The sequence below is a fragment of the Ixodes scapularis genome, unplaced genomic scaffold, assembly GCF_016920785.2.
Source record: "Ixodes scapularis isolate PalLabHiFi unplaced genomic scaffold, ASM1692078v2 PGA_scaffold11__112_contigs__length_91849675, whole genome shotgun sequence".
NCBI classification, from domain to species: domain Eukaryota; kingdom Metazoa; phylum Arthropoda; class Arachnida; order Ixodida; family Ixodidae; genus Ixodes; species Ixodes scapularis.
The window spans coordinates 10,611,956-10,634,028 of record NW_024609837.1 but is presented as its reverse complement, the minus strand read 5'-3'; the positions used below and the strand labels follow the sequence as shown (position 1 = coordinate 10,634,028).

Here is a 22,073-nt window from a genome sequence, read left to right as displayed (position 1 = left end):
ATCAAGGGACTTTAGGTAACGCGCTTCTAAAACGTATGTTTTTTTTTGTTTTTTTAATTGAAGTTTAACTTACATTAACTAAATCTCAGAGGCGATGTCGATGTGAAATGATTGTATAGTATTTGCCACTGCAATCAACACACCGCCACCGTTCCTTTCCTCCTTGTCGTTACGGTATAGATTAAAACGCGTCTGACAGTCTAAACTTTCACTACTACGTACTTTACTTGACAACCGGGTCTTGGTGAGAAAAATTCACAAAGTCTCTTCTGTTATCCCTAAGACGACTTGACTTCGTAGCAAGCGCCGATCCCTGCGATAGCGAACCTCCCAAGACAGCGCGCTCTCTGAAGATAGACTTCTGGCGCCGTTCATCTCATGGCATGTCGCACGCCCGCTCTTCACCGCTGCCCGAGCGAGAGTGTCCTCCTCTCCCGCTGGGTTTGCGCCGCGCGCGCGCCTCCGCCGATTCTGGCACAAGTAACGCCATCTCGTGGTCCAGTGGCGAATCGTGGGTTTTGGTACCTTTCGTGTCGTCGACGTGTTTTCGCTCAAGGACTTTGAAGGTCGACTGAACGATGAGACATAGAAGGCTTTCGCCTTAATAACAATGTCCGCCCTCGAGGAGTCCACAGCGGACGATAGTTCATTGCGCTTATGCATAATCCGGCAAGCCGCGCTTGCCGGATACCCGCCTCCCTTTGATCACGTGACCCCACTCGCTGTGCGTGGATTTGGGCGGGAGTGTGATCACGTGACGAAACAGGCGTAGGACTTGTGAAACGAGCACATTGCTTCCGCCGCACTGTCAGCCTGAGGGTGAACGGATTATGCCTCCGTGCTATTCATATATTGTGACTATATCTTAATTTTAAACAAGGAAAACTTCCGAATCAGGTGGTACGCAACCACTATGCCCTCTGGAAGCCCTGCTGAGTCAACACAACTTTGTTGGCTGGGCTAAAATTTTAATTCTCGAAAAAAAAAAAGATGATACTAATTAAATGGTGTTTTATATAATCATATGGTAACCGATAAAGCTGCACATCTTTTGTCCAGTCATTTTATGTCTCTCTGGGGCGTAATATTTCTAGGAAGGTTTCTGTGCATAGCAATAAAACGCCGTCTATTTTCTTTTTTCTCCCGTAAACAAGTCGCCAGGGAGTGGAATAGCCTTCCGGAGCAGATCGTGTCCATCGAAGACTGACGTCCCTCGCTCCCTCATTACTATAATGCCCACGCGGCGGTGCAGTAGCATTGTTGAAGAAACAAACAATAAATAAATAATGCTCCATTTCCGACGTACACCGTGGTCCGACCGCAACCGACGACCCGACGAGGGCAATCGCGCAGTACCAAAAAGTGCAACGTCACGACTTTGTGCGTTTGGTGTCCCCGGCTACTCCAGTGACGCGCAGCCCCATAATCTCGCGCTCTCTCTCTCGTTTTTTTTTTTTTTTTTTTTGTGAGTGATTGATTTAGCTCAAAAGTCATCCTGGTGATATCCCACAGTGCCTGGTGATAGTTACTAGGGGGCAAAAATGGGTTAGTAGGGAGGGAGGAATCATATGTTTGTCTTTTTGGACTTGGACTAGGTGGTGCGAGCTACCGCACGTTACAAAGGGTATAGCCATGAACATCCATCCAGTAAACGCGCAAAGATCATGATGTTGCACTTTTGGCGCTGCTAGATTGACTCCGTCGAATCGTAGCGACGGCTGCATCACGTGATTTTCATCCAAATCGAAAAGGGGCAGGGTCGATCCTGCAGGGAGCGTCCTCGGTGGCTGTATGCGCGAGGTTTCGCTCCACGTTCTCGGTAAGGTCCTGAGCCACATCACACGGGCCTGCCCCAACGTACGGGTAACCCTCGAAATCCCCGACTCAACCGTTGAGAGGCGGGAGGCCGCGTTGTCCAGCTCGAACCGAGCGGACCAGCGGCAGGAGTGCAGCGTTTTTATAGCCACAGGGGCCCTGGACCAAGGGCTCTTTCCCTCTCAAGATGAAGCCCACGTGGAGAGCAAGTCGTCTGCTTTTTTTTGCAGGGGTTCCGGTGACGTATAGAACGACACCGATTTCTGATTGGCTTTGATTAAAGGATAGCGGGTAGATCCCAAAGCAAGCTTCCTTGAGGTCTACCCCCTATCCTTCAATCAGAGCCAATCAGAGATCGCCGTTCTGACGTCACCACAACCCCTTGCAACAGAAGCAGACGAACTTGCGCTCCGCCATTGATATGAATGAATAAACGTTATTGATCTCTCTCTCTCGGTAAAGCAGCTTAAATTAGCACGCATGCGTCATTGTTGAAGTACTCCCAAAACAAGACTGTTAAAGGCCAATCTCGTCTACAGCTGGGAGACTCGTCGCCCGTTGAAGCAGACCAAGTTCTAGGCTGTATAAACATTCACACAACCCAATTTTCTTTTCTTTTTTTAATTGCCAACCTCGGCGAATTTTATTTTCAAGACAAACACTATGACAATATGGCAAATGCACGAAACTCTTCCTTTCGTTTAAAGTAAAAAGACAAGGGCCATTATGTCAAAGTTTATGCCCCCCCCCCCCCCCCCTGTAATTTGTATTATTCCATGCCACTACTATTGGCGCGATGTATACACATTGACATCACTGATTCCCACAATCAACTCGCCGCCTTAAATTACCATTCACTCACAGTCACATAAATCAGGATCACGACAGCAGCCTTACTCGCAGTTCAACAAAATAAATAGAAGCGTGTTCTTTTTTTTTTTTTTTTTTTTTGAGTATCGCCGCCTGGTGGAATTTTTCTCACAACCCAGAGTGAGGATACTTCACCTTCCTCTGCTGGTGCAAGCACCTGCCATGCCAAGCTTCTGCGCTCTATGAAAATGAAAACCTAACCATAAAGGTACCACGTGCACTACCCATATAGTGAGGACTACAGAAGCGTCTCTAGCGAGCTTCTCACCGCAAATACACTATCACGCTGTCTACCAATAAGCGCGCGTTTGTTCACACCAGGTGGGGGTGCTGCGCGTGGGCAGAAATCGGATTCGCGTGAGATCTGCGCATGCGCAATGGCGACAGCAGCACCACCGCAGTGGTGCGACGTCAAAGGGTTGAGTTGGTGTGCACTTCTTGTCAGTCAGAGCGTAGCCGACGAGCAAATAACACCGACCAAGCAACGTTAAAAGAGCTCTGTCACGGCGTTCGTCTCCTTTCTGCGAGTGTTCCTTTCCCTGGCCGCTCAACCATTCAAGCGCAGATACTGCACCGTGACCTTGCATTTTCAGCCTGCAGGTCTGTGCTTGCGTTGTCTTCTAGTATTTGGCAAACAAAGTCCTACTATAGCGAGGCAGTGGTTGAGTAGCCCTCGCAGGGGTACCTTGACACGCAACCCCGCGGACGACGTGAGCTGCAAGAGCCGATTAGACCTTTTTTCTTTGCGGTCTCAACAAGCTGCAATGATCTTTTGATTTGTCAAAGAGAGGAAAGAATGAGACCGACACTTCGTGTTTCAGCCCTATGGTTTGGATTAAAGCTTCTTAAAATGCTGGCAGGTACGTTCGCCAAACAACCACGTCCGCGATGAAGTACGCTCACAGCTCCTCATTATGCTAGAAATTGCGAAAGTCTAACCCTGAACAACACACAATGTCCTGCAGACGTCTTGAGGACGTTGTAACGTCTCACAGATGTCCTGCAGACGTCCCGAGGACGTTGTAACGTCTAACAGATGTCCTATGGGCATCCCTAGAGGACCACATATGGCGTCTGGAATGGGTGAGACTTTGATATGCGTGAATCGGAGTCTCCGATGCGGAGCGATTGGGGTTGGAGCTGCATAATGCGCTCAGACGTTCGCTTCCCCGAAGTGGTTCGCCTTGTATCTAGTGGCACCAGGAGTGCTGACACTTCGTCGGATATTGGGGCCTTCGGTCCGAGCCTCTTCCATGGACAGCACCGATCTTAGCTGGGGTCGTTCGGGTCGGTTTTTCCCCCTGGACGTTGTTCGTTGCGCGGCTGAGCGGGAGGACTTGCTGGAAGACCTCCGGCTTTGATTATCGCGCCGGGCAGAGTTTGTCCTCTGGACCAGGACAGTCGCTATGTCGTAAGGGCCGAGTGGTCGGGAACTTGTACTTATCGAGTCTTGCTCTGCAAAAAGGGGAAAAAAAAAAGATATAGGCAGCGATTTTTATTTTTGGAGTGCCATTTATTTAATATTTATTTATGTACTGGATACTGCAACCTCTTTGAGGTCTTAGCAAGGTAAACATCTTGGTGAAAAAAAAGAAAAAAAAAAAAAACAGACTTCACGAAATGATAACAGGGAAAAGGGACATACATGCGTGAAATACACCATTTAAGGAGCCATGGAATTTAAATTTGTTTGGATGGAATCGAACAGTTGTTTTAGGAAGTGAGGAATCATCTATATTGTATCAAATTTAGCGGAGAAACTGATTTGGTGCATGCCTAACGTGACGGCAACTTCCCCCTCCAAATTTAGCGGGGAAACGGAATTTGAGTATATGTCCGTGACGTCAAATTTCCTACTAAATTTAGAGTTTATAAGGTGGCGTGACATCAATTTCTCCGCCAAATTTAGGGGGGAAACTTAATTGGTGCAAAACAAATAATTCACCGCGCTTTTTCTTTTTCTTTGTCGCATTAGCGACGTCGCAACTTCGAAATCGAAAGTGAAATCGCACCATGTGCATCAGGCTTTAGTAGATCATCCCTCTACCTCGTCCGACACGGTACAAGGGCCCCTCCGGTATACGAACTGCGCATGCGCCAACACAGAAGACTCGCACATGCACAGTTTGTACCCGAGGGCCCATTGTACCGTTATTGATGTCCCAATCGCTTCCCTAAAACTCCCTAACGATACCCGATTACGATACGATGCATGCGTAAAGCTCACGGCGGAGTACCGTTCTCGGAGTCATCGAAACGATCCACAAAAACTCCCGATTATCGGTGTCCGATACCTTCAGGGAAAGGAAACGGATACACGAGGGCCTCGACCGAAGACCTCCTACGTAACAAGGCCGCAATGTTTGATTTGTAAGCGTCACATATGGGAGGCCAGCAGGGGGAACGCACAGAGGCTGGACACCAGTGCTGCGTCAGCGTACGGCTGGCACTCGTGTTCAACCGGGGAGGATGGGGATTCCAGCCGAAAGTCGACGCAGCACTCGGTGCACATTCTGCGCTCCACACCCCCTCCCTGGCCTCTGGTAGGTGACGTCATAAATCAAGCAGTGCGGCCTTGTTGCCTAGGGTGATGTTGCTCGATCGCTGTGCGACAAGAGCAGGGAGTATAGTGAGGACAAGGTCGGCTCGCTCAACATGAAGCTAAAGCATGGCACTGTAGCACGTTAAAATGGCGTCTCATGTGCATGTTCGTGGGGCTTTGGGGAAGGGACGAAGATCGTTTTAAAAGAAGCCATCTGCAGAAAGCCTGTTTTTTAAATGTAATTCATTGGCGCTAAGAAAATTAGGCTTACATAACGGCCTGCAAGGCTGAGCAGAGAGGTTTGCAACCGCTTTGTTCAGCTTCACCAAGTTTTTACTTTGATCGACCAGTAACCACGGGCCGGGAGATTTCCTGCATGCCATCGATTCGCTTTTGAGTATCTCCTTTACAACCATGAGACTTCGTATGAGCGCCCGTATTGGTCGAGTGAAGAACGATAAATAGTACGCGCCTGGAACATGTCATGAAAGTAGCGCAATCGTGAGAAATCAATTTTTTTACGATTTTTTTTTTAATTTTGCAGTTTGTTTTTTGTGCAATCGTCAACCTGCATCATGACGGACTCGTTGAGGCTATTCGGCATTCTTAACTTTTGAGTGACGGTTGGTCAAATTCAGAAGTTGGGAAAGAGGTACTAGCTTCTGCAAGCACACCGGTAGTAATGAGACGGTATAATACCCCACTTACGCCTTGAGGCGTTGTCCTCTGCAGTCTCTAGCATGTGTTTCAGTGCAGACTGCAGGTCCATCTTCCTGGTACCTTGCCTAAGGCCTCTCTTGATCAGCGTGGACGCTTCCACTTTTTTAACAGATTTCTGCCGGGCGTTGTCCCCCTGCGTCGGTCTCTCCAGATTGAAAGTATCGACGACTTGATCGTCTTGTAACGGTTTTTCGTGCGGCTTCAGCATCCGCTTCAACATGTCCACGCTGTCTTGGTCTTCTAACCGCTTCTTGTAAGGCTCCAGGAGCAACGTGGCCGCCAAGACGTGCGACAGAGTCTGGAACCTGTGAGTGAGCATCCCGCACAACTGCAGGGTGAGGATGAGCGCGAAGAAGACCAGAAACACCAGGCCGATGGGCTCCAGGCGTTGCGCCTGGTGTTCCACCGTGACGTGCCCGGTCACGTGGAAGTATCGGACGACGTAGGTTTCGCCTATGGGCCAATTGATGTACAGCCTGTTCTTGTGGTACTGGAGCAGGAGGATGGTTAAGACGTAGAGCGCGTTGCAGAGAAGCATGGTGGAGACAGTCCGGTTGCGGAGGGACTTTAGTCCCTCTTCGACTCTCTTCTTCTCTGCCTCACTGCCGGTGTCTTCGGGCTTCAGGTACTGGTTAATGAGTTGCTTCCAGAACTCTGTTTCTCTGTTGCCCATGGAGTACTGTGGGGCGTTTTTGAAGACTGCGTCGGAGCACCAGTGCGTTGGGTCCTGTGGATTCGGCGTTGTGGGATCGATGTCCGCAGGGTCTGCGTCGTAGCAAAGACAAACTGTTAGCGCGTTTTCAGTGTTTCAAGATCATATCACCCGTATAGGAAGTATTCACTGGCGGCCATATCCGTGTGCGCTGCTGCTGAGCGCGTGCTGACGGCTAGCTTCCGCAGTCCTTTTGGAGCGTGGATTTAGCACCATCAAGGTTGCCGGTCTTAGCAGACTATTAATGTGAGCTCGTTCTGAGCATGCGCTCTAAACAGCACCCACAAATATGGCGTCCAGTGAATACCTCCTATATATATATCTAAAGGGAACTCAGTGTCTTTAAAAAAAATCACAATAATTAAAAAAAAAAGATAAAAGAAGGCGTGAAAGCTACGCTTATGCGGTTAGTCCAGGTGAGCTATACGTCCAGGGGGACATAGTATATGGGGCTAAGCACAGCAATCAGTTGGCAAATTAAATGAAATTAATTAAATAATAGATTAATTAGCGAAAATGAACATTTGGTTCCAATTACAAATTTTTTGGGCGTCGTCGAAAACCAATAAATCAATCATTTTTAGAAACATTTTGAGCGTGTGGGAAGCATAGTAATGCCCTTAAGGTAGCACTGGTGCAACATGTACAAAACGTGCTATGATAAGAGACAAAAAATCGCGCTGGCACCTTATCACACCGGTAGCCCCGCTCGTGCTGCACGTGAGGTTACTTTAGCGCAGTAGTGCGCTCTTCACGCGCTCAAAGACATTCTGAAAAATGACTGACTTAGTGGCTTTCGATGACGCTCCGCAAGTTTTTAATTAAAACTATAAGTATATTCTCACTAATTAAAAAGTTTCCATGAGTAGCCGACTGATCGTTACGATGAGCCCCCTTGTACTATGTCCCGGCCCCTGGCCGTATCCCCTATAAAAATGATTTTTGATTCTTTATTGAAAACGTGTTGGCTCCTTGTTGACTCTGATTACTTTCTTTTGATATTGACTGCCTGCTGACACGGTCAACAGAAAGTTTGTTGATTTTCTGTTGAAATTGTTCTCATGATTTTATTCAACCTGAGTCAAAAGAAAATCTGTTGGCATTTAATTAACTTCACGTTGATTTGTTTCTGCTGACTTCTTGTTCACAGTGTCATCAGAACGACTGCAGACGTTCTGTTTACTTCGTGTTGAAAATATTCAGTTGACTCTCTGGAGCCACTGTCAATAGAAGAGATGCACACTTTCTGTTGACTTTTTATTGACTTTAGACATCTTGGCTAGATGTCAAAAGTCAGCAAGTTTCTCAATAGTCTCTGACCAGGTGAGAAGGGTAGGGAGGACCTTCAGTTGTTTTGCCTCAAGCGCGAGTCTTCTACCCTTGACATCTCTTCGGCGTCTTGCGCACCTCGAGCGCGCGCGCGCAGTCAAAGCACGACGGAAGGCATAGGGCACGTGTTGGAGGCCAGGCGTTCAAAACACACGCCCTGCCGTTCTCTTTGTAAGTTACTATAGTGACTTTATTGACCTTATTAAACTTATCCACTAGTAAAAAAAAAGCGAAAGAACTATTTTAAAGTGGAGCAACTGCCCTGACTCGCTTAGTCCTCAGCGGTGATCTCCAGAGAAGCGACAGCATTTATTCTTGGAGCCATTTTCTTGTGGATGTTGTTTTAGCGACTTCGGCGAATTATTGTCAATTGTACCAATGCTTTTTAATAAGAGATGGAGTCCACGAACTTCGAAACACTGTTTTCCCTTTGACAGACTCCTGATAAGGAGATCGGATATTTCGGACTTTAATAAGTGCTGAGGAAGTCACCGGCCAAATGATTACCTTCAAAATGTAGGCTACCTAAGGCTCTGGAGGAGTCAGCGGAACTGATTCAGGTGTTGAGTGCTTCATGGTGTTTGTTTTTTGTGTTTGTTTCTAATGTGTATTTGCGGGATGTATGTAGTGCGTTCAAATACGACAGGGACACAATTTTCTAACAAAATTTATAATGTAAAAAAAAATCGCGTGTATTTTTTACGTTATTTTACGGCAGCCAATTTGGAGCAGAGTGGAAATCCCTAGTAAGCCTCCAAAAATTGTTGAATCAATAGCTAAGGTGTAAAGCATTTTTCCTTCCTTTTAAAGGGCTGTAGTTTTTCAATTGAAAATCTGCAGATTTTCAGGTGAAAAGCTACAGATATCTTGGTATCTTGAAGTATCTTGGGTATCTTGAAGCCTACAAAAAGTCTGTTGACTTTTTTTTTATTAAAAAGTGGGCCAATATGAATAAAAAGTAAACTGAAAAGCTAGAGAAAGTCTGATGAAAAGCTATAGACATTTTATATCCCCTCATGACTTTTTTCAACAACCTTTCAACAGAAAGACACCAGATTTTTATTTTTTTGTAAGGGATAACTCACCGGGGCAAACCGCATAACTAGATTTCACGTTTTTTTAAATGAATGTCACTATATATATACATATATATATATATATATATATATATATATATATATATATACAACGGGCATGGTGGCGGAGGGGCCGAAGGCGTGGGTACAGAAGACGAAAAGAACCCTTGGTGAAAACAGCAACAACGGACGATTTAATCTTCGACGTTTCGGCCGGAGTCCGGCCTTCGTCAGGAAGCCTTCTGACGAAAGCCGGACTCCGGCCGAAACGTCGAAGATTAAATCGTCCGTTGTTGCTGTTTTCACCAAGGGTTCTTTTCGTCTTATATATATATATATATATATATATATATATATATATATATATATATATATATATATATATATATATATATATATATATATATATATATATATATATATATATATATATATATATATATATATATATATATATATATGTATATATATATATATATAGATGACATCTTCAAGTTGTGGGGAGCCGAGGCGTTCGCATATAAGTAAAAAAGCCACCGAGGTTCAAACAAACTTGGATAGTTTAATCGGACGTTTCGGAGGGGGACCCCCTTTCTTCAAGCGTGACATAAAAGTGAATAGGGTTACATGATGGCCGAGATTCTCACTCGGAGAGGGAGAGGAGAAAGCAGTAGATGAGAGGGGACGACAGAAGGCACAACATAACAACACAAATGCCCCCAAAAGTGACTGCAACAGCAATTATATTTGAAGTTAAGATTTACGACAGGCGGAACACAACGGTGTGCCCAGCCCCGAAAGACCTCCCCGATGACGGAACTGCGATGGCAGGGCCCCAAGGGCAAGAAGCCATGCACACGCGGCCGGCAGAGCGAGGCATCTAGGGTCGACACCCGCCCGCCCCGCCACAGGCGAGTCCCGCACACTTGTTCCCATGCCCATCCGACACCGGACCAGAAGCGCCAAAGGGCGCCGCTCACAATACATCTGCTAGACAAAGAGCGAGAGGGGGGCAGAGAGAGGGAGGATCGGAAGAGGCGACAATTTGGCCGTTCACACGAGCTGTGGACAACTCGGTCTCCCCGGGCTCTCATTAATGCCACACTTGACCGCGTCAAGTTTGTATATGAGATGGGCTTTCTTGAGCTCCCGTTCTAGGTTTGATCTAAAGCCGGATTGAAGTAGAATGACAGCGAGTTTGTCGAATGAGTGGTCAGTTTGTGCCAAGTGTTTAGAGAGTGGAAGACGGGGTAATTTGGTCGAATGGGGTCGGTGGTTGTTAAATCTTTTGTTGAAGGCTGTCATGGTTTGTCCCACATACTGCATCTGACACACCCGACACTCAAGGAGGTAGACAACGTGGGGAGCGCAGCACGTAAGGTCCCCGTCGATCCTCATGGTGAAATTTGATTTCGTGCTTCTGGCAGTATCGGTTGTGACGATGTGGGCGCGCACCTTGCACCCAGGCTTCCCGCAAGGTCTGCAAGGTCTGCATCCCCTCGGGATGCAGACCTTGCAGACTTCTCGTCACGTGTACAAGTTTTGTTTATGAGTTGTAGATACAACGATATCATCATGTGCGCGAATCAAGAACTTCGGTTTACCTTGATTAGCGTTATGCGGGGGCAAGGAGTCGGCCTCGTCCACGGGTGATTCCTCCTCATCTTGCTCGTCTACAGGTGGCATTCGCCTTCCGGGCCACCTCTGCAAACTGCTCGCCGGGTAGTCGCGCTGGCTGCGCCTCCTGAACGAGCCTCCCGGACTCTCCTTCTTCGGCGAGGTGCACCAGAAGCAGGTGACGATGTTTCCCAGGCTGCAGGTGGTGACAGAATCGATGGCAGCTGCCATCTGGGACGTGCCCTGTACCTTCTGGTCGGTCGCCGCAGTCTCGGTCTGCGTTCCTTCTCGCGTGCCCCACGAGACGACGTTAAGGTTGACGATCGAGTAGAGGATGAGGAGGAGGTACATGGAAGGTACCAGGACGAAGTAGAGGAGGCCGTGGATGATGCAACCGAACTCTCGTGGATGGAACAAGGCGGCCAGGAGGAAGCTACACACCGTGGCCACGAGGAAGATGGAGGAGGGGGAGGCTATGCCGTCCTCTTGGATCTGGAGCGCTATGCCTACCACGACGGCCGTCATGAGGAGTGCGTACGCCGCCGATAGGATTTGGGCCACGAAGATCTGCGACAGAAAGAGATAGACATGGATGTCGGCGAGCTGTCATTTGCTCGAAGATGTTCAATCTAATCCTATGACTTGGAAGGAAGGTTCCTGAAAGCATTTGTGTGGCTGCCGACGGATCGCTGCCGCTATTGAAACTTCCAGTAGGCTCCTTTTCAAATTCTTTCTATCAACTTCGATCAACTTCATGTGCTGTGGTGATTGTGTTTGTGGTAAAGTGATCATAGTGTCGAAGTTTGGGCTATTTTTTCTGTCCATGAACATGAACATATGGGAACTTCAATTATTTCTTTGAAAATTATATCGACCTTGTCCTGACGGTTATTAGAGTGTTTGGGGGGGGGGGGGGGGGGGTTGTTAGATCGTATACAACCAAACAAAGAGTAAAAAAAAACTCACACAACTCTATGTTTGAACTTACGCAGTCAAATCACCGGTGATGTGATTAACTGCGCCATAGCTGCTACATTTAAGCAGATAGTGAGGAATTTGCGCCAACATTGCGCCAAAACGTAATTTCATTTTAATAATACTGCACATATAAATAGCTCAGGCCTCGCTACCCGGCCGAATCGCTACGAAATGCTTATGCGAGTTTTAAGAGCTTTTGATTATCGCCTCAATTAACGTACTATTCGATTGCAGTTCGTACGAAGACTCACAGCACACCTGAGTTAAGCAATAACTCTCATGTTCGTGGTCTGTACTGGAGGGGTTACTTAGTTTCGCTGAGTGCGCTTCTTGCACTGGTATACTGCAGAGAAATGGCAACCGCGGAGTAGGCATCGCGATCTTGCGTGTCTTGTTTCGCCACAGAGCACCCGCATGCTAAGGTGAAAGCACACCTCCAGAGCGAGACGCGACACAATTTCTGAATAAAACTTCGGAATGTATATATGATTGACTGCAATATCCTGGTGCTACCTTTTTCTAATTTGAGATTTAGCAAGGACACTTCGGTATTGCAAGAAGGTTTATATGCACTCTTTTTTGTAGGTTTATTTTTTAATGCCAACTATTTTCTCTAGTTTTCACTTTTATATGGGTGTGCGTAAATGAGAACTAAATTGGCAGGAGCAATGGAAGACATATTAACCTTTCGCATGCCAATTTTAGTTATGAAGTACTAAATATAGTCGATGTTCATAATCAAGTGACAATTGCTTTTTTTTAATCTGAATTATAAATTGCAGTAACTTGCACCTCTAGAACTTGAAGGAAACATTAATTTAGATGCTTTTATTAATATTATTACTATTATTCTTATTGTATGCTAAAATATTTTTTTCAGTGGGATTCAGTATTTCAAATAACCATTCACAGCCACTCGTGCTGTTCTTCATCAGTCATCTTGTTACCGTGTCTGATGCTTTCCCACGGAATTAAACGCCAGTTCTTTTTTTGAGGGAATCGCTCCTGCTGTGCAATTGATGCTAAAAATGGGTTGCACGCAAGTGAGAGGGCAAAGTGAAAATTGCCTTTTTGGTTGGACATAATATTTGTAGTGGTATGAATGAAAATGCAGTGTGCGCGCTCGTTCTCCAAAAAAGTTATTTTTGCTGCCCCAAAATTAACATTTGGCTGCTCCAAGAGCTGCTCCAAAATAACTAAATCACAAGCAGAAAATTGACAAAAACGAAGAAAAAAAAAAACAAGACAAAACGAGCAATGAATATTTTGGTTTTCTTAAAAAAGTGTTGCAACAATAAATTTTGCCAAAGTTTCTGTTATATGCATCGTACACGCGAACTCGGAAAACAGGGCAAACAACACTAGCTTTCGAGACTTGTCATTCCTTTCTTCCGAAGAGATTGGTGGTCCTTCACTGCGTACAATGAGGCTTATTGAATTGCCAATGATTGTACACACAGTCAACCTAGACTGTTTTTTTTCTCTCTTTATTATATGCGGACATTCTGGTTCTCGGAGTTTATTGTGCACTGTTTGGTGTTCATCAGCGGTTATCCTGTACTCTGTTTCATTTGCGCTCTAGGAATTGACAAAAGCAAGAAAAGAACTTTCAGCCTTTTCACTCTTGTGAAGAAGGAAGACCAGCGGATCTGTACAATGGACAGTAATGGCCGGCCTCAAGTCGGCAAGACAGAGTGGAAAGGCTGCCGCCATCTATGAGCGACGGAGGCAACCAGATACGTGGCTTACCGCCGTCGCTCATAGATGGCGGTAGGTGTCCAGAGTTCGGTGTCTTCATTTCTTTTCGGGGGACACGATTCTGGGGAAACATAGCCCTTAAGAGCTCCGCTGTAAAAGCCATTAGGAAATTATGTATTTTCGAGCATATTCTGCAAAATGCTTATTCTCCAGACTGTGTGTTTCATAATCACTACAGAGGTGTAGTAATTAAACAAGTAACCTCAGAATGTCTCACCTAGAGTTTTAGGCCGCAAGACGTCGACGACAAAACTCTCTTTGACTGTCCTGAAGCCGCGGCAACACAGCAAAGACATCATACGAAGGACAGTTTGCAGACACCATTCTTTGCAGGACGGTTACGTCACATTGGTTGCACAAAAACTGTCCTGCTCTTTACCTGTACTTTCTGGGAACAGGTGAAACAGACGATGGTGAAGCCCATCACGGGCACGATGTTGTAGAGGAGAGCCGTAACGTTGCTCACGCGGAAGCAGCTCACGAAGGAGCCCAGAAGCATCAGAAAGATGGTACCGGGCCCCAGGATGGTCCCGATCATGAGCATGGTCTGGTAAGTCATGTACAACATGGAGATGCCCTGGTTCTTGTTGGCTATCTGCTTGGCGTCCATCAAGAGGTCCAGAATGTTGGCCATGGTCGACGGGGTCCATCGACGTCGCTGCGTGAAGAACTCCTCGAAGGACTCGGGGCAACGGGTGTAGGCGTCCGACGCGGCCGAGTACTCCACTTGGTAGCCTTGCTTGAGGAGCAGCGTGCAGAGCCAGCGGTCTTCGCCTGTGGCGACGGTCATCGTTAGTCATTGTCAACGGTACTTTAGTTGAATTATACTTCTAGTTTTTTTTTTTTCAAGTTGACTTCATACGCGGGCAGCGGAAACACCCGTTCCGGCCTCTTCCTACGTATGTGGTCCCTCCAAGATACTATTATCTTTTAATCTGTCAAACAGTTCGAAGTATAAGGCCTCAACTTTCCATTGCATTTCTAGTTCGGATCACACCTGACAGGTACGCGAAAGCATCTCGAAGGACTGTTTCAGCTCGTTTTGCACGTGATGGTACGTACCGTGGTAGATTACGATTTTGGATTTTGCTTTCGCCACGCGAAGGCAGGAAGAATACTGATGTTGCTCACTGCGTTCGCTTTTTTAGTGTAGAGGACTTTCGGAGAGTCAGTGTTGACTGATTCATGCTTCAACCATGGCGTTGAAGGGTCGTTGGAAAATCAGTGGTCTATTCTGGTTGTCTTACTATCTAGCGGTTTGTTAACATGGAGCTCAACATGTTGCTTCCTAGGACTCGCTTATACATTTTTTTTTGTAGATTTCGGTATTGCTCTGATCGGCTATGAGATAACTTCGTAAAACAAGTGCCTCACTTTTTTTTTTTTTTTGCAACCGAAGGATTTAATTTTTAGGTCCTCCCGCAGACTCCTGATTGCTTGAACGGAAGTGGCTTATATAAGTCTTGTTTGTCCACACTTTCCTAGATGAGTATGATTTCGCTACACCTCATATGCATGGGTGTGAATCCTACACCACCACTCGGTGGACACTTTGTGCATCGGTGTACACCGGTGATAATACTTCGAACACGTTTAGTGGTTTTGGTAGGACTACAGTTAACCTCTATTGATCCTCCTAAAACAGAAGACAACAACGCCGGATTTCGTAGCATGGAGCTCCAGAAGTATCTAGGTGCTTCCACGTCGGATCGTACAATGATAGTCCGTGTCATATTTTTTATGTTCGTGTAAACTGCAGGCGTGGAGATTGCCAAGGGTTCGATATGGTACTTTGCACAGTCGTCAATATCACACCGAATCATGCACGTGGTCCTATTTTTTCATATTATTTTATGAAACGTTTACCTCGTGTATACAAAATATTATACAAAATACCGCTGTACAGCCTTCATCAGTCCTTGAAAATCTCTCTTTGGAGTCAACGTCGTGCGGCAAAGCCACTGTAATGGAGGCAAGCTAGCTCAATTTGAGTGAAGATTTGTTGTTTTTTCTCTTAAGGAGGTCATACGTTACTCAATGAGCTGCGTTTCTGCATTGATAACAGAACTGCAATTATGGCTAATCATATTTTCTTATATATTTGTGAAATGGATTTAAAGGTGATCATTTGGACATATTTTGCGTTGTTTTCTATGAAGTAGTTCGTTGGTAAATATTTTTGTGAATGTGTCTCTAAAATGTGCTTATTTAATGTCTTTCGTAAACGTTTTTGCATAAAATTTGTTATTACAATTTTTACTATTCTTTATAGATGTTGTAAACATTTTATAACATTCATTGAAAAATATATTATTACTACTTGCTTGCTTCGGTGTGAAATTGACGGCAATGCGAAGTTCCATAGCGAAACCTTGGCAATCTTCACGCCTCGAGCTTCGAAATTGTGTCTCCGGAAGAAACTTAGCTACGGCGTTCGCATATAGAACATGGCTTTAACATATATTTTTTTTTGCATAGATATAGAACATGTGACCCGGACCATCATTGCACGATCTGACGTGGAAACACCCAGCAGCAATCTGTAAGGAGGAAGCCGGCTCGTTGTGCGCGCCTTATCTCGCGTCTCGCCAAACTTGATTCCCAAAACACACACACGTTGCCACGGCCGCCTCTTCGTGAGGATGCCAGTAGTAGTCGAGTGTTCGACAATCGCGCGTTCATCTTCATACCGATCGCGAGTCTTGAGTGTCCACGGCAAGCCTGATAAAGCAGTGGCATATAGATGCCACCTGAAGGGACGTCTCAAGTTTGAAAACGGTGCGTCTTTACAGTTTTCCGTTATTCTTTCCTCATATCAAATCTGCGTCGCTGTGATTGCTACGGCGTTTAGTATTCGGAACCTTCTTCTATCATACCACAGTGTACGCCTACACCTAGGAGACAATGAAGACTGGCCGGGCCTTTTGAGAGCGATGTTTGCAGGGCAAGCGTGGACAGAAACAACGCCCCTGCGTTGCCTTCGTATACAGGTGTGGTGTCTGGAACGCGTCTCACCTACTGGGGCGTTTAGCGCGCGCCTTACAAAAGATCTCTTGATTTCCGCCTGATGACGTTATAGAAGTTTCATGATGTCGGCGACCGTGATTCTAACCGTACCACAGCAGCGGTGCCTGATGTAGCAGACGCCTGTTCTAGTGTAGGTTGCTCTTCAGCTTGAATGTCCTTGGAAGCCTTAGCAGCCAGAAGTTGAGACTCCTCGACGACAACGACACTCGTGTTCGCTCGCTCTTTTTTGCCGGGGCTTCTAGCGCCAACCGCCAGGATCGTGACATCCGACAGCGTGACACTGCGGCGTTTGTGACGTCATTTGTTGACACTTCGGGACCACTTTCGATGTACGGGTGGGATAAGACGCTAAACACACCAGTCCAAGACGCATTTTCTAGACACCGTAGTATACAAGGACGGCCTGCACGGACAACTACTACCTCCAGAAAATGGGAAGACGACAGAGTCTAGAGCCTTAGCGGTCAGGTGACGGAAACAGTGCAGCACAGGAGTCGTGAGACGCTGTGAAATAGGCTGGCCATCGGGGGTGAGATAAGTGATTTGGTGTTTCCACGGGGCTCAATGAAAAAAAATGCCCGAAAACCTTCGAGGCACTGCTAGAGTTTCTCAGGGACACGGGACTTCCTAATCGACTGTAGCCCGAAACTTACCCCAGGTTCAGCAGAACCCTAGGATGACCCAGAAATAGACCTTGTCAGGGCTCATCTCCTGCCAACGCTAGCACTACAGGCTAGCTAACCTAAGGGGCGTTAAAGCCAACACCACCACCACCATCAACAAGACGGACACCGCGACTGTGACTTTTACCTTGGTCGTATTGCACGAAGTGGCGTGCTTCTTCGGACTTGGTCGTGTACGTCCGCATGACGTTGTCGGCCATGATGGCTTCTCCCCTGAAGAGCGAGAAGCAGCCAGGGCTGCAGAGGACGCAGCCGAGGACGTGCTCCGTGGCTTTCTGGAGCCAGTGACCCACGGCGTATTCGAACTTCTGGTACCAGACCATGGCTCCTGCGACGCAAGCCAGCGGTGACGTTGCGAGAATGTTTTTAGCTCTTCTTATTTCTTAAAAGATAGAGCAGGAACATAGAGAATTTACAGCATCAACAAGATCACTGGATGGCACGTACCTTAACTCGAAAGGTTAAAAAAATAGGCGAACTGCAACAAAGCTATAAAAATAAAGAAGCGTTCAAGAGCGTTCCGGTTCCGACGTTTCGGAATTCAGCCCATTCTTTAAACCCGGATAGTCCTGGAACAGCAGCAGCTTTCCTACGTTACTGCTGTTCCGGGATGATGATAATTTTTTGATCCTGAACAAGAACGAAGTTGGATCCGAAATATTGGGAAGCCAATTCAGGGCTTAGGGTTCGCTGTTTTTTCACCTTTAGCTTTAACCCAATCAGCCAGATTTCTTTTGACACCGTTTGCATTCAAGAACGGAGACCAGTTTTACGCTACGTCAGGTATAGTGTATTTCGCAATCAGCTCGCTTTTAATTCAGGCCTTACGCACGCGTGAGAATGGCCGAGTTATTGCTTTATGATCGTGAGATGAAGGTGACATATTGGCCCTAAAATGTCGTTCAACCGATCTTCAGTCTTCCTATTTCTTCAGTGCTTAGGTGGCGGGTTCGAATCCCGACCGAGGTGCCCGCAATCCGACGTGTAACGGAGATTTCGGCTGCGCTTCGGAACATCCCCAGGTGGTCAAAATTCGTCCTCATTCCTTCGCTGGGGCGTGCCAGATACCCTTCATCTATTTGGCACACAACCCCCCCCCCCCCCCCCCCCCCCCCCCCAAATTTGACTTTTCTTTCTTCTTCAACAGTCAACCTATGAGTTTAAGAGCTATCAGTCAGTGTTGTAGGCGTCACCGAAATAACAGTAACAAAATAGCCATAGTGGAAAAAAAAAAAAGAACAACCTTGAGGCTAGGAACAGAAAAGGGGGACAAACACAACACTGTCTCAAAACTCAGAGTTTTCTGAGTTTTGAGACGGCGTTGTGTCTGTCCTCATTTTTTGTTCCTAGTCTCAAGGTTTTCTTTGCTATGATCGTTGACCAGCTCGCCTCTGCAGTAACCCCTATTTCAACGAAATAGGTTACTCATTACTTGCAAATAGAAGGAACACGTTGCCGACCTACGTCAGCTTAAAATTAAAGAAACTCATTACCGTTATCGATGAAAAGTGACGCGCATTACTTTTACGTTACTGTTACTTGCGTTACCTGCCATTGATGGCGACAGTGTTGTCGACACTGAGACAAAGCTCGTGGGCGTTGGGGTGTTTATAACATGGAAGTGTTTGCGCGGTAAAAAGGAGACCACGAAATTTAAAGGTTTGTGGGATAACAGCAAGGATTCGATCATCACTTGAAAAAAAAATATGAAGTGTAATGTTTTTAAAGTTTCCGTTGGAAAGAAGATGTAATTAGTAACGTCTATAGCTACGTTACCTTTTACTCGATATAACCAACGCAAGTACGTTATAGATTTGCTGCCTTGAAAATGTATCGAGTACGTGCATCGCATCAGGATTAAATATTAGAAAGTTTTAGTAGATCGTTCCGGTACATCAGATACCCCCGATAACGATACCCTTTAACGATACGATGCATTCCCAAAGGCGGCGGCGGAGTATAGGGTATCGTTGCCGGAGTCATCGGAGCGGTCCCCGAAAACTCTCCATTGTTATAGGAAACATCGGAGCGGTCTACTAAAAGTCCCTGTTTCGTAGAGAGTTTAAGAGAACCGTTTTTGCACATTCGCATGCGCATGCGCATGCGCATGCACACGCGCTACAGCAGGAGGCTCGCACATGTGCAGTTCGTATACCGTTTCGAATGTGCAAAGACGGTTCCCTAAAACTCTCTAATGACAATTATCTGCGCACGTTGGAAGGCGTTATGCGTGTTTAGAACACGTCTAAAAACGGTTTTTGTTCTACCGGTTTTGTCTGAACCGTCCTGCATGGAAGAGACACGCTTCGGATAGCCTGAAGACTCTCGTTTGTGTTACGTATACGTCGGTGGGACCGTGGCCTGAAGGGCAACTGCGGCCAATATTTTCGGACTTGGGATTACGACTGTTTTTAGCTCAGTCAGTGTACCTGAGGCCTACTCGGGTAGTAATTAAAATACTGTAATTGAATTACTGTAATTTTATCACATTTCTTGGTAATTTGTAATTGTACTTAATTACTAAACGGAATTGTAAATGTAATTGAATTACTTTCTGGCGTCAGTAATTGCAATATGTCAGACACAGTGACAATTACTTTTGCGAAACTTTGCGGCGCCGACGGAACCTCTCTGAAAGCCTCAACGCCCGCACAAGCAGCCTAGCTCTGGTGAAACACTCACACACAGACACAACTTTAAATGGCGTCGCATTGTTTGCTGTTTTGTTGCTTACACTGCGGGCTGAGAGACGATCCTCTTTGGAGCCTACCTCAACGGCGCCGTGTAGCGCCATCTTCTGTGCGAGCAGAAAACAATAGTGTAAACATGCCAAATATATTAATATAAAAATAAAAATTGAGCTTCAGCGTTTAGCCGAGATTGGGAGTTTTAATTGTCTACGAAGTTATTTTTCTTTATTTTTTGCCAGTTTCTTTACGTCCCTTTTTCAGCAATGTCGCATATGTGTATCTTTGTATTATTTTCAAGTTTATTTCCTGTTGGTTCTACTTTGGATAATATTTGCATAAGCACTTTGGAGACTGACCTCGCACCTGTGAATATTATCACCAATGATTCGGGAGCCCCGATTCGGTACTTATATATATCTGAGTTATTATAATTTCAACTGAATGTAAATAATTTACGATATCATGGTGAAGGTGGTCGTATTAGCGCGTGTAGGTTTTTTTCTTTTATATTAGCACTTGTAAAATATTCCTATATGACTAACTGTCAGATTTTTATTTGCCTGGCTAACTAAAGTCTGTCAACCCAATTTTTTCTTCAGCAATCTGGCGTCTTTCAGCATATGAACTAATATATTATTATTTACAAGAAATATAAGAATCTAGTACTTCATTGCCCCATACTGACAAGTTCTATCCTGAATTTAATAGAATTCATGAAAAAAAACACAATACGTGAACATTGGAGTAAAGAATGAACAAATACGTTGCATTCTACACAACTCGCTTAAAGTTATATGGCCCAAGTCAGGTCGCTCTCAGAAATGAGTGATTTTAAGGTAATTTCATTACTTTTTAAAAGTAATTTGTAATTGGAATTAATTACTTTTCACGTAGTCATATTTGTAATTGTAGTTAAACTACTTCTGAAGCAAAGTAATTGCAATTGTAGTTAAATGACATTTTGGAAGTATTTACCCATGTATGCCCTGAATTACGAGGTGTAATGTTTTCTTTCCTTCAATATTGTATGTAGTTTTACAAAAAGGTACGGGTCAAAGTCTGGTTTTGAGCGCCTATACGGCAAAACCAAAAACTACCTGCTAGACAGAGATGGCAACACTGATATCAGCTGTACGGCCGCGACGAGACGTCACAGTGGTGCTGCAGTACGCGTCGCCCAGTGTTGCTCGATTAAAAGCTAACTCGCTCGCCACCTGCTAAAGAGCAGCTGGTCGCATAAAATTGGTTTTAGGCGGCTTCACTTTGACGTCCCATTTCGGCAGTGATCATACTTGGGCCACTAAACCGATACTAGTAATTTCTTATGGTTTCGTTTTCGATCCGAGTTGCCCTTTAAGTGCTATCAGCGTACCTGAGCCGACCGGATGAATCCGGCCGCAAACTGCCCCGAGCTGCGAGTTGTTCTTCATGAGGTCCAAAAGGTAGAAGATTGCCTCCGGCTTGAAGTTGATGTCCCCGTCCAGAGCCAGAATGTAGGTGTTCTGCTTGCGGATGTCCTTCCTCTCGACGCTGATGTCCATTTCCATTAGTCTGTGGCCCAGCAGGTAATACATGTACATGACCTGGGACCAGCGCTTCTTGTGCCTGATCTTGGTCTTGTCCTTGAAGTGGGCCACCAGCTTGTTGTGGCCGGGCATGATCCACTCCACCCGACCGCCGTACGGCGTGTCGAAAAGCAGCGGATCGTCGAGTACCAGGGAATCGTCGCGGTAGACGATGCTGTTGGGAGCGATCGAAGATCGAGGTTAGCGGCATAAAGGACTCGCACTGCTCTTGCGTGCTTGTTTGAAGACACGTCTTTATTTTTATTTTGGCTCTGGAGAGCCGCGGCACCGCGAATAGGCTGCAGCCCGTACCATGGGGACACGTACCATGGAGGTCTTGCACAGTTTATAACCGGTGTGATAGAATCTGTTGCCTCGTACATGCGTAAGACTTGTCAGAGGAAAATTGTGGGACACATGTCTGATGCGAGCACCGTTTCTTTTGTATGATGGTACAGCGGTGTGACTACAGCCTCAGGAACTTTGGATGAATGGGCGGATACGACTGGACACTTTTAATCGGGTGGTGGCTTGCGCCACCTATTTTGAACTTTGCTTTTCAACAGTTAACTGATCTCTGACCTCCAAAACATGAAGGTTAAGCTTTTTAAAAGTATATTTCTAAAAATTACAATCCGTGTAACGGTGGCGCCTCTTCGCAACCTGGTGCGCGCACCTTCCTCCCTACGGA

At 46.0% G+C, this 22,073-nt stretch overlaps 1 protein-coding gene across 4 annotated transcripts in view; it reads right to left on the bottom strand.

Moving 5' to 3' along the window:
- Positions 1-3,500: 3,500 nt before the first annotated feature.
- Positions 3,501-22,073, bottom strand: part of LOC8026235 (chitin synthase chs-2) — a 73,987-nt gene continuing 55,414 nt past the window's right edge. For all 4 annotated transcript variants that reach the window (XM_040222999.3, XM_040222998.1, XM_029991521.2 and 1 more), the window contains exons 13-18: positions 21,190-21,557; positions 17,255-17,455; positions 13,797-14,191; positions 10,669-11,248; positions 5,936-6,712; positions 3,501-4,140 (exon numbers count right to left, since the gene is read on the bottom strand). In XM_040222999.3, the coding sequence (XP_040078933.1) occupies positions 3,839-4,140; positions 5,936-6,712; positions 10,669-11,248; positions 13,797-14,191; positions 17,255-17,455; positions 21,190-21,557 (2,623 nt within the window). In that variant the 3' untranslated portion in view covers positions 3,501-3,838. The remainder of the gene's footprint in view (positions 4,141-5,935; positions 6,713-10,668; positions 11,249-13,796; positions 14,192-17,254; positions 17,456-21,189; positions 21,558-22,073) is intronic.